The 12,123-nt window shown below is 56.2% G+C and overlaps 1 protein-coding gene across 9 annotated transcripts in view; it reads left to right on the forward strand.

Annotated features, from left to right (window-relative positions):
- LDB3 (LIM domain binding 3) overlaps positions 1–12,123 on the forward strand; it is a 64,017-nt gene that overhangs the window by 21,344 nt on the left and 30,550 nt on the right. For 5 of the 9 annotated variants that reach the window (XM_040485626.1, XM_040485625.1, XM_040485629.1 and 2 more), the window contains 2 exons: positions 2,918–3,087; positions 3,581–3,617. In XM_040485626.1, the coding sequence (XP_040341560.1) occupies positions 2,918–3,087; positions 3,581–3,617 (207 nt within the window). Of the gene's footprint in view, positions 1–186; positions 202–2,917; positions 3,088–3,580; positions 3,618–9,708; positions 10,492–12,123 lie in introns of those variants that run through there. The other 4 variants (XM_040485627.1, XM_040485630.1, XM_040485632.1 and 1 more) reach the window with 2 other exon arrangements.

The raw sequence follows: 12,123 nt of genomic DNA on the forward strand, positions 1-12,123 counted from the left end.
TGCTGTTAATGCCCACGATTCCTTCCTCACTGACAGTTTTCTTTTTGTCTCTTTCTCTTCCTCCTTTATCTGCCCCACTCCCGTAACTCATTTCTGACCCTAACCCTGCTCCCTTGCGTGTGCGCCGCCCCTCTGCCATCCCCTGATGGACACACACTCACTGCTGGGCTTTCTTCTGCTTGGCAGGGCATCGCCGCTGGCGTAAGTAGACCCCACAGTGTCTGTTCCGTCGTCGTCGTCGTCGTCATCGTCGTCTGTCTGGTTGAGGGATGGTGTGTGGGTTTGGTGGGATATGCCTGAGGACAGTGGTTCTGTCCATGTTCTTCCTCACACCCACCTCACAGCCAAACGACATGCTCAGCAGCCTATGCAGGCAAGTGCTTTGGGGCTTGGCCTCAACTAATGTCACTGTGGACACAGAAATCAGAGTGATGACATCACCCCACCTCCCTTGCACCCAAGGCTGGAAGAGTATCTCTGTGCTGTGCTTTGCGGGGGCTCCCGGTAGCCTTTCCTGTCTGCACTGGGACAGCATAGACCTGAATGTCTGAATGCACACTGGACCATTATTCAGGGAAGAGGGCAATGAGGGGGCCCTTGGAAGCCATTTCCTAGGACCCTCACGGGAGGTGGATCTGGAGGAGCCAGCACCTGCCAGTACCACCCATGGGAGGTGAAAGATGAGTCAGTTTTGGGGAGCAGCGTACAGTGGAATTAAGTGTCCAGAGGTGACCTGAATGTTGTGGTGACTGCGGAATGTTTTCGGTGGCAAGAAGACCATACTGGGAGTGGCTCCAGAGTAACCCCAGATCCAGGGTCCCAGGACTATAGGGCCTATACATATTCTCCCTGAAGCCCGGAGTCTCAAAAGGAATGGGAATTCCTTCATCTGACCCCCAGTATCTGTCGTGGCAGCAACACAAGTCCCTGGTCTTTGCACAGCATTGTGGGAAATGGTGCCAATAATGTGAGTCCCAGAGGACTCACTACTGGGAGCTTTCTCGAGCCCTTGGAGCTGTGGAAGGAACAGGGGAGCGCCTCCAGGGCATGTTCTGGAGAAATGGCAGCAAACACCTTCCGTCTGCTTTCTGGACCACAAAGCTGTGTAGCGAGGCTCAAGGGCAGGACCTGGGCTTGGGTCTATACTTTCTCTCTCCCATAGCACAATCCACACTTCCTCCTTGCCTTCTGGCAGACCAAGGAGCCCTGGTTGTGCGTTCCTACTGCACCTCTCACCCAGAGGTAGCGGATCCTGCCTCTGCTTTGGGAGCCCTTGGGACTCCTCCTTATGCCAGAAATGGCTTCTCCCAGTGAGACCCCACTCTCTTCTCTGCTCTGTGGGCAGCTCCAGGATCCTCCCTGCTGGACCCCAGAGGGATCCGCTGGTCTTCCCCATCTGATCCCAGGCTGCCAGTACCTGTAGCTCTCCAGGGCAAGGCAGAGCCTTCAGGGCAGTTGGGGTGGGGGCTCTGCCCCAGTCTTGGCCACCTTTCATCACCTTCCTCCTCTCTGTTCTCAGAGCATTCTCTGAGCCAGACACTGGGGACCAAGCCTAGAAAAGCAGGCCAATGCTTGCATTTAGCTCCTTGCAGAGAGGCTACAAGACATGGGCACTGGAGAGGTCCCTCTCCTAGCCAGCTGGCCCTCTGGAAGGCAGGCAGAGGCAGTGGACAGAGTAAGTGTCTGAGCCGGGCCATGTTTCCAGGCATGGAGCATCTGGGGTGCACAAGGCCCCAGTGGGCAGAAGTGGCCTTTCTGAGCCCACATCACTGCAGTTTGATGGAAAGGACAGTGGGTGGGGAGCCAGGAAGCTTGAGTTCTGACTCAGCAAGGCCCCTACACCTGGAGCTAGTCGGTCAGCCGCTCTGGACCTCAGTTTCAGCATCTGTAAGAGGAGAGTGCTGGGCCACTGGTCCATAGGGTAGAGAGCCAGGCTGTGCTGGCTGAGAACTCATCCCAAGTCCACCCTGATTCCTGGAAGGGTAGGTTGGAGGGTCCAGAACCCTCCAGCCCTTGCCGGCCAGGGTGAGTGGGTACCCCACAACCTGCCTTGCAGTCTGGTTAAGGCTAGGAGGCACTGGACCCAAGAGATTCTGTGGTCCCTTGTGGCTCTGCTGTAGGATTCATTCATTTAAGTAAGTTTTGAGCACCTGCTGTGTGCAAGACACTGGGAGTCTGAAGGAAGGTCACCAGGTTCCCCTCCAAAGGCTGCACTGCCCTGGAGCAGAGGAAGAATGATCCTTCCTTTAGATCTTCCCCCAGGACCCCAGGCCAGAACCACCTTGCCTCCCCCGTCTGCGGGCAGTTCCAGACCACACAAGCCTGGTTGCCTTGTTTCTCACACCACCTCTCCACCAAGCCTGCCCATTTTTGCTGAGCAGAAGTCCCAGTCCACTTTTAGGGCAGGCTTGGCATTGGGGGCTCACTGTTGGGGTCCAAAGGTACGAGGAGGACAAGGAACTGACCCTGAAGAAACCTGAGTCCCCCGAATGGTCTGTTGTCACCCTGCCCCAAACTCAGGAGCTGTTCAGGGAGGTTGAAATTATTTCAAAAGACCTATTCTGCCTCCTATTTCCTTAAAGGAGATCCCAAGGGGGTGGGGCCTGGGATGTGGATGGGTCTTCAGGCCTGTGCCTAGGGTTAGCCCGGGGTGGGGCAGAGGTTTGCCAAGAGGGATCTCAGAGGAATCACCGTCTCGCTTTGGCCACCCTGAGCACTGAGGACCCAGGCCAAGCCCTTGTCTCAGGCTTTCAGATGGCAGTGGGTAAAGGGCATGGGGGAGGGGGGTTGAGGCAAGTAGGGGCCACCAACCGGTGTGCCGGGTGTGGGGGTGCGAGCAGATGAGCCATGGGGGTAGTGGAGGACAGGAGCAGGGTTCCAGCCTAGCCCTCACTCACGGCCTCTTTCTGCCTTGCAGGAGCCTTCCTATTAAAGACCTTACGGTGGACAGCGCCTCTCCCGTGTACCAGGCGGTGATTAAGAACCAGAACAAGCCAGAAGATGAGGCTGATGAGTGGGCCCGCCGCTCCTCCAACCTGCAGTCTCGCTCCTTCCGCATCCTGGCCCAGATGACAGGGACGGAATACAGTAAGTGAGGCCGGGGTTGGAGCATGAGAGATGCTGAGGGGCCCTGAGGGCCCTGTCCCACAGTCCTAAGGCCCACAGAAGCCAGGGAGTCAAGCCCCCTGACCCTTGAAGATGAGCTGCTTTCCACAGAGAGCTAGCGATGTGCTGAGCCCCTCTGGGCCCCTCGGGGCAGGTTACTGAGTGACACCGGCCTTCTGCCCAGCTCCCTGACTCCAACATTAGGCCATACGTGTGCCAGGTGGCTTGTGGGCAAAATGATGGCCCAGAGCTGGGATAAGAGGACCTCAGAGGTCTCCCTCCCAACTGTACCCTTTCCTCTGTGTCCCCCTTCTCCCCCTGCCCTCTGCCCAGCACACAGCATTTCCCTGCCACCATTTTCAGGTTAGGGGCAGTAAATTGTTCCGTTATTGGAGGGGACTCAACGTCCATAGCTCTGGAGGGTTTTCTTCCTATGTTTCCTGAGTCCTCCTGATCAGCAATTTTCTACCCACAGTGCAAGATCCTGACGAAGAAGCTTTGCGAAGGTCAAGGTAAGTGCCTGGACTCAGGCTCAGTGGCCTTGTCCCTCCTAACCCAATCCCTCCCCAGGCAGACCCTAGGTCACATGAATCATGGAAGGAACCTCTCAAGTTCATGTATTTGGAAGCTCCTGGCCCCTAAAGGGCCCCAGCAGATGCTGGCTTGGGGCCTTCGTCCCAGGTCGCTGAGGTAGGTGCCTGGAGCTGTCTCTAACCCCTGGGCCCAGGCTTTAGGAGTAATGATTCTGGGCTCTCCTGGCTCTGTCCCTGGGCAGAGGCAGGGCTGCTTTGGCCTTTGCTGGGCTGTTGAGAATGAGGGCATCTCTCCCTGTGAGGGCACCGGGCTGGCTGCCTTGCCTGCCCCACTCATCTCAGGGTCTGTCCCCTGTGAGTCTGGAGGCTAGGCACTGGAAAGCAGGCACGGGGAGGGCTGTGCTGGGCATGGGCATCTGACCTCGGGATCCACCTGTCCAGACCTATGCTAATGTAGTAGTTCCATAAATCGCTCAAAGCACAATAGCTCTGCTAGGAAGGACAAGCCTGGGCGTGAGAAGAGGCTTCTGCAAGGCGAAGTGTCTCAGGGTCTGGTCTCCCACCAGTGGCAGGCCTGGGACCACAACTGCTAACCTACCACCTGCATCCTGCCAGGTGCTCATGAGCCTGGGCATGAGGGGGGCACGCTGCCCTGGAACCCACTGGAACCTGCTGGGGCCTTCCATGGTGAGGCATGGAGCCCCTGAGGATTGTGTTTCTACTTCCGGCGGCAAATGTTGTGCATGCTCTTCTTGGGAGAGTCTGCTTTGGGCCAGCACGTCCTTGGGCGGCCTCTCCGCACGGGACTGGGGCTCAGAGGTGCTCTTTTACCTGGGGCCAAGCTTTCTATACTTGCTAATCAGCATGTAGTGATCACAGGATCGTGTGGAGAATGGAGCTCTGGGGTCAGCTCAGAGTTGATGTAGATTTCATTTTTGAACCTATATTTTTGCCAATCTAAGCTGCTTCCACTTTTTGGCTGGGGCACCCCAGCCTAAAGTGTGGTCCCCCAGGCCTGCTAACGATGGCATGCAGTTCCAGTAACGGTTCTTAACCCTCCAATGCCTGCAACATGTCTACACAGAGCCTGAACTGAGATGATGCGTGATTTAGCTCAAAAGTTAGTATCTAGCTATTTTAAGTGTGACTGAGCCCTCAGCGGTCCTGCTCCTGTGCTCTGTGGCTCCCGCGTGCTGTTTCTGTTTTTTCCACCTTCCTCCTTGAAGCCACCCATATACACCCGGGGAGGAATGCAGCTCACTGATAGAGGAGTCTGACAGCCCCCCACCCCTCACCCCCAGCAAACAGCTTAAGCATCCCTAGGTTCCTTCCATCAGGAAGCCAGCAGGGTGTTTTCTCTCCTTCCCATGAGACAGATCCTTGCCTTTCAGGCCCTGACCGTCTCCTCTAGAGCACTTCTGGTGACCAACCACTCTGAGCTCACACCTCATTAACCAGACACCATTTAGAAGGTGGAACTTCTGTCTTTTGTGTTTCCCCTGGAGTATTTTCAGGCTCTGCAAAGTTATTGAGTGAGAACACAAAAGACAGTATTAAAGGCAGTCTCCAGTCCTCATGGGTCATTCCCTCCTTTTAGAAGCATCTCCTCGGTACTGTTCTGCCCAGTCCTGTGGATATGAGGGCAGGCTCGTCTTTCCCCCCACGGCCTAACCCCACAGGAGCATGGCTTAGCCCCCAGCAGAAGGCACAGGACCTTGGGGTCTTGAGAACTCTGCTGCAGGTTTTAGAGCCTCTCCCTCAGCTACTGCAGGTGTTTCTGTAGGGAAATCTGGAAAGAGGGACCAACAAGAGGCTCCATCCTGCTTTCTCCCTCAATTCTACCCCCCCCCAATTCTACCCCCCAGCTCAAAGCAGCTCCCCCTCCTCCCACAGGCTGAATCGCTGTCAGCCCTACCCTGGGATCTCTGGCCCTGCGGTGAAGGCTTTGGGGACACCCAACAACCCAGGACTGGAAAGGCATAAGCCTTCTGCTCCTCTCCCTTTTCCTGACTGTAATTTCTGGAAAGTTGTCCTCAAAGCCTTCCCCCAAAAGCCTATTCCCCCCACGGCCGTAGGAGGGGGTGGACATTTTCATTTGAATTACAAGCAGCCTGAGGACCTGAGAGTGAGGCTTGTAGTGGGCGCAGTGGTTCAATTCTGCTTGTGATTAAAGTCTGAAGTAGTGACTGTGGCCACTGGTCACAGCAAGGGCCCCGGGCTGCCCAAGTGGCCCACTGAGAAGAAGGGATCATGCTTGTTCTCACCCTGGGTCCGAGCTGGTCAGGGTCCTTGCTCCCCAGGGGGCTAAGCCCCAATCCCAGCCTTCCCCACTGCCAAGTCGGAAGCTGCACTCCGAGACCCTGCTGACCCATCTTGTTGGCTGAGGGTAGCTGGCCTCCTCTTTCTCCCAATTTAGCAGCACTGACAGGAAGGAATCTTAGGGTCTCTTAGGAAGGCTGCCTCCCCAGGGTGGGCTTCACTGCACACTGCTGCCATGTAGCTGACTCCCACAGAACCTGAGTTTGCCAACCCTGGGGCCTGGCAACCTGTCCAAGGTGACAGATAGCCTCTACAGGCTTGTACGTGTGCAAAGGTGCTTTCTTCTTCCTGTCGCCGTGTGGTGGGGAGATAGGCGGGAATGCCATGGTGTCAGGTGTTCTGTACCAGGTGGCGTCACTGGTGGCCTCGGGGGCAGGTGGCAGTCTGTGTGGCCGAGGACCCTGCAAACTCTCCCCTCACCTGTCTCTGCTCCACCTCCCAGGCCTCCCCACCCCCAACCCTGAACCCTGTAGAGTCCCAGAGCAGCTCAGAGCCCTGCCCTCTTCTTGGGGTCCTGGCTCCTGACACTCAGGGTGTCTCCAGTACCTGGTAGCAGGTAGCTTCTCTCTGAGGTTCCAGTGCCCACGTGCTGGCCAGCCCTAAGCAGAGCCTAATCTCCAAGGACCCTATCCTTACAGGTGAGGCAGGCCAGGTCCCTAAATAGCCCAGGCACCTGCTGTGGACTTGGCTCCCCTCTCAGGAAAGACCCCAGCACGTCAGCAAACTCTTCAGGCAGGCTTAGACTGCAGCCCCCTGCCGGCTCCTGCACGGGTGCAGGTAATACTGTGGTTCCTGGCCTCCATCTGAAGTAGCGTGAACAGTGCCTCCATCCAAAAGCCAAGCCTCTAATCTCAGAGAGGTCACAGAAGCTTCCCCCTGACTTGGGGAAGGCACTCCAGGGGTCGGATGGCTCAGAAGTTCGGCTCCACGTTGGGCAGCCCTGACGAGGATGGGAGTGGGGGCAAGCCTCGCTTTGTCCTAAGCAGGGCTTGAATCTTTGAGGCATGGGGTTCCCGCTGCTTGGGTGTAACCATCCCAGAGGAATCCGGTGGGAAACCCAGACATCCTCTGACCCCCACCTTCTAACTCAACTGCCTGTAAGAGCAGTTTCTGCATTTACCCAGTGTTCACCTGTGCAAAGAACTCTGTGCCTCTCTGAGACCCCAGATGTCAAGGAACACAGTTGATTTGAGCGACAAGTTCACAGAGGAGCTGAAGGCGAGGGTTGTCTTGCACACTCCTCCACCAACAGCGTAAAAACTTCCCAAGTCCCTTCTCCATCGTGTACCCTTCTGTGGTTCATTTTCTTCTCCCTCCCCTACTGCCTACGGAGCTCAGGGACTCATGCTCACTGGCTCCTCCCTGTAGTCCCTGTGGCCTCCCTGGGCACCTCAGTGTCCTCTTTCCTCCCTGTGCACAGCCAGCTCAGTCCCAGCTCCTGTGGCTGAGTCTCCCGGTGCCAGCACAGCCCAGAGCCCTCCCTCCAATGGAAACTTCATGAGGATAACAAAACTTACCTGAGTTTTGTGGATTTTTCATTCCGGGTGTCCTGCCTAGCAAGTTTGAAAACCACACCTGGAGAACCCAGGACCCCCCTGGGGTGTCCCTGAGAAGCCCTTGTGGGGTGTCCCAGTTCTTCTCATCCATTCTGTTCTGCCAGCTCCCTTCCCTCTCTGCCCCGTCTCTTCCTTCCTCTCCCGGCTCCTCTCTTTGGCAGGCTGTGAATTTACAAACAGCTGCAAGCAGAGCAGGCTCACTAGGGTCCACTGACTCTCCAGGACTGTCTCTGAGCCCGTCACTGAGCACCGATGACAAAGGCTGTGGACCTGGCTGGGCAAACTGGTCACACCCGTGTCCTGGGTGGTCTCTATGGGATGGTCGATTGTTGCCACTCGTAGTGCTATCGGCAGGGCCCCCGCTTCTGCTCTCTTCCTTCCCTCCCTCCCTCCCCAGCTTCAGAGAGGCAGGCAGCAGGAGATGCCCGGCAGGTGGATCATAGTTCTGCGGCTGAGTTTCTGTGCGGTTTGAGGCCATTCACATGATGTCTCTGGGCCTTGGTTTCTTCTTTGGTATCAGGAAAGTTTGGTCCCAAACAGTGGTTTTCAAGTATGTTGGCAGTGGGCCCATTTTGTCTAACAGAATCTTCTACAGAGACACAATATCAGGACTTGAGGTGTAGCGAGGGAGTCTACCTCGTAACGTAGATGTGGGAAGGGGGCAAGGTGTGTATGTGGGGATGCAGAGCTACTGGGGAAACGTAAGACCAGCATTGCCCCATCTCTGTTTTTAGAGACCTAAAGCGGGTCTTCCTGGTTTTTATATGCTGGCAATTCACTTCTTGAGCTACTTATTTTTAGATAATTGCAGATTTGGGCACGTAGTTGTGAGAAATGATATAGAGAGATCCTACGTTCCCTTTATCCCCCAATGGTAACATTTTGCAAAACTATAGTAAAATATCACAACCAGGCTGTTGACACTGGTAGAGCCAAACACAGACTATTTCCATCACCCCAAGGATCTCCTCCTGTTGCCCATTTACAGCGACACCCACCTCCCTACCGTGGGCACCCTCTCCTTAACCTGTGGCGACCACTAATCTGTTATCTGTCCTCCATTTCTATAGTTTTATCATTTCAAGAAGGTTATATATATGGAATTGTACAGCCTGTGTGACCTTGTGGGATTGGCTTTCTTCAGTCAGGCCAGTTCCCTGGGGATTCATCCAAGCTGTCACGTGTACCATAGTTCATTCATTTATTTTTATTACTGAGTAGTATTCCATGGTCTGGATGTAGCAATTAATTTTTAAAAGGAGTTTTAAATACTATCTGGGCTAACCACTGCGTTTGTGGCTAGATGCGGCCCCTGAGCCACCAATTTGCACCTCTGCTCTGGAGGATGTTAGCGGTCCCTCCGGCCTGGAAGATGTAGGATTCTGGCGTCTGTGGCACTGGCCTGGCCCAGGCACGCCCTCTCCTCCATTCCTATGTTTCTGGCTGCTCTTTGCCCATTTTGTCCTATGCCCTCGACTTAGCAGACTGTGGGGTGGGCCCCAGAGGCCCTATTGATGATGGGAAGTGTTGGCAAGTCCTGGTCCTCTGTCTGTGTGCCAGTGGTCTCGTGAGTATGTGTGTGCACACAGGTGCCTGTCTGGCCATGCTCAGGCCTGGGCAGATGGGGGCAATTGGTGGTATCTGAAGGCCTCTCTCTGGGGACAGAGAAGGCTCGGTAAAGGCCAGGGAAGCATAGGGAGGTGAATGGTCTGCTCACCAAACCTCATCATGGGAACAGGCGTTCCTCTTTCTTAATGCCCAGCTTGGGGACAGAGACCATGCTAGGCCCACCTACCTATTTGGTTCAGTCCTGAGAGCCTACAGCCAAAGCAGCCCTGCCCAGCCCTAACCACACGGGCCAGGGAGAACCAGTGACCACCCCCCCCCCCCTTTGCCCAGCCTGCCCTCAGGCCCACTAGCCAGGCCCCTTCTCTATGGCTTCCTACTCACTTAGCTCAGGGACTTCAGTCCCTCAGTCCTGGCCCTTAGGACTCTGGTCTTGCCCCAAACCAGTCCTGACTATCTGGAAAGTACTCCATGGGTGGCAAAGCCTCTCCAAACCAAATTCCTGCCCGCCCCGTGCCCCCTGCCCGAGCTGTCAGACAGGGGAATGGGACACATCCCCTAACCCCTTTCTCTCCTCCTCTCTTCTTTCTGTCTCTGTCTCTGTCTCTGTCTCTCTCTCTGTGCCACAGGGAAAGGTTTGAAACGGAACGTAACAGCCCACGTTTTGCCAAATTGCGCAACTGGCACCATGGCCTTTCAGCCCAAATCCTTAATGTTAAAAGCTAAGAGGCTATCTGGAATCCCCCCACTCCTCTCAGGCTGGACCCCCACCTTCCACCCCCCCCCCACAGATCTGGCATGTGAGCCCCATGGTGATGCTTGAGAATGTATAGGGGTGCTGGGGGGCACCTTTGACAGCCAACTGTGGCAGTTCTGCTCTCTGCTCCCCCAGAGCTGATGGCCGAGGCCCAGCCCCACACAGCACTGCACCCCCTCTTGGCCACCCGCCGAGTGCAACCCTCCCCAACCCCACATGGCCCCAGCCTCTGCTCCCCTGCCCAGGGCCTTAGCCATAGATCAGAGAGGACGTGGCAGGGTTTGCTGGCATCACGCCCCAGAACCAAGGGAAACAGAACATGCCACTGGTTGATTTCCCACCCCCCTCAGCTGCTAGGAGAGGCAGCCTGGCCTAGTGCTGTCCTGGAACAAGCCACCTATAGATCAGGGTCCCGGGAAGAGGCCAACCCCTGGCCCCACTCGCTTCCTCGCTGCCCTCTGGAACCTGGGCAGCCTGGAGCAGGGCTCTGTGCAGAGTAAGTGGAAACCCCAGGGTAGATGAGGCAGAGGCCCCTCCTGGCCGTGGTGAGATTGGGCATGTGCTCTCCTCTCTGTGCTGTATGCGCTGGATCCCTAGTTCTCTCTCCTGTACATATAAGCATGCTTGTTCTGAAATAAAGAGGATTGAAAATGAATCAAACCAGCCCCCGTCATGCTGTGCCTGTGTGCGTACCACTCGAGAGGGGCATTCCAAGATGGGGAGAGGACAGGCACCACCAGGAAAGGGGCAAGGGCAGGGGCAGGGGCAGTGCCCGCTGGGGCTGGAACCCTGGCGCAGTTCTGCCTGCTGTGCATCTCCTGACTCGAGGGCCCCACCCAGGCTGTGGAGCTCAGGTGGGCCAAATGGTGGGTGGGAGTCCATAGCCTCCCACAGGGCAGTAGGGGTGGGGGCGTTCTGGAATGCCCCCTGCCTCCCCCCCACACACCCAGCCACAACCAGCAGGCTGAGCCAGCCCTCCCTACTGATCAGAAATCATCCCTATCCCTAGCATGCTGCAAGCCCCTCTCCCAGGAAGGTGCTGTCATGCTCAGCCCTGGTCCAGGAAGTGAGAAAAGGGACTTGCCTGGACTAAAGAGCAGTTCACAAGGGGATTGCTGGGAGTCCTCGGTGGGCCCAGGCCATGGCTGAGAGGAGAGGAGGTGGAAGATGTGTTTGGCAGAGCCTTGCCCAGGTGGCAGGTGCATGTGGAAGACCTGTCATGGTCTTGCTGTCAGCCCCAGCCACCTGTGGCCTTGTTCTAGTCCTGACCATTCAGGAAGGGCCCAGCTGACAGGCTCATGTCCCCCCCCACCCACTTGTCTACCCATCAGCCTATCCCCTGATTGAGGGAACCACAGGCTGAAAGTGTGAGACCAGCAGCACTTAGTAAATAAAGGCAGATGCCAAGGTCCATCCCTCAGGATTCCTCAAACCACGCCCACCCCCACCCCACCCCTCATTGCTAGACTGAGCCAGAGACCTGCTCCGTCTCCCACTTCCTGGGCACAGGCTTTCTTTCTGCCTCTAGGGACTTGGCAATCCCACCTGGAAGAGATGACCAGGGAGAGAGCTCTATCCTGTCAACCACACTGAGATGCTCCCCCAAATCCCCCACCAGCCTGTTCCACTTTGGCCTCCCATCTCTTCCTGCCTCTAGCAGTCTGAGTCCAGGGCCAAGGCCAGGACCAGGCAGGGAAGGCTGGCTGGGGGATCAACAGGGGAGGGTTGTTGTGGACTCCTGCTTACATCTAGGCATCCTGTAGCACACCCATATTTAGCTGACCTTTTACTAAGGACTTCTAAGGCCCAAGGGTAGGTTGTGTGGCCATGAGCTGCTAGACAGAGAGAAGTCCCAGGCAGTGGGTATCCTGAGGCTGGTGGAGGACCTGGGCCAACTAGTCAGAGCTGGTAGCCTCACAGACCCCTGTCTTCAGCTCCTGCCCATTGGAGCCCTCTTGAAGCCCTAGAAGGTCCTTATTTGTTTTCTAGCCTGCCTGGTGTCTTCCCAATGACCCCAGGCCCCTGCACAAGCACATTGGGTGGCCCCAGGCCAGGGGTCTACGTAAAGCCCTCTAGAGTAAATAGGAGAGATTTCCTCATCTGGCATTCAACGTCCGTGGGCATTAGTCAAGGCACCATGCCTGACTGCTGTGGGTGCCAAAGGAATCAGAAAGGACCAAAGTGGGCAGTGGCTAATCATGATGCAAGGTTGGTCATGTGAGGTCCAGAGATAAGGAGCACCCCCCACCCTCCGACCAAGTGGAGGGTCAGAGAAAGCTTCCTGGAA

This window comes from Herpailurus yagouaroundi, unplaced genomic scaffold (assembly GCF_014898765.1).
Source record: "Herpailurus yagouaroundi ecotype Mexico unplaced genomic scaffold, PumYag 163, whole genome shotgun sequence".
Taxonomy (NCBI): Eukaryota; Metazoa; Chordata; class Mammalia; order Carnivora; family Felidae; genus Herpailurus; species Herpailurus yagouaroundi.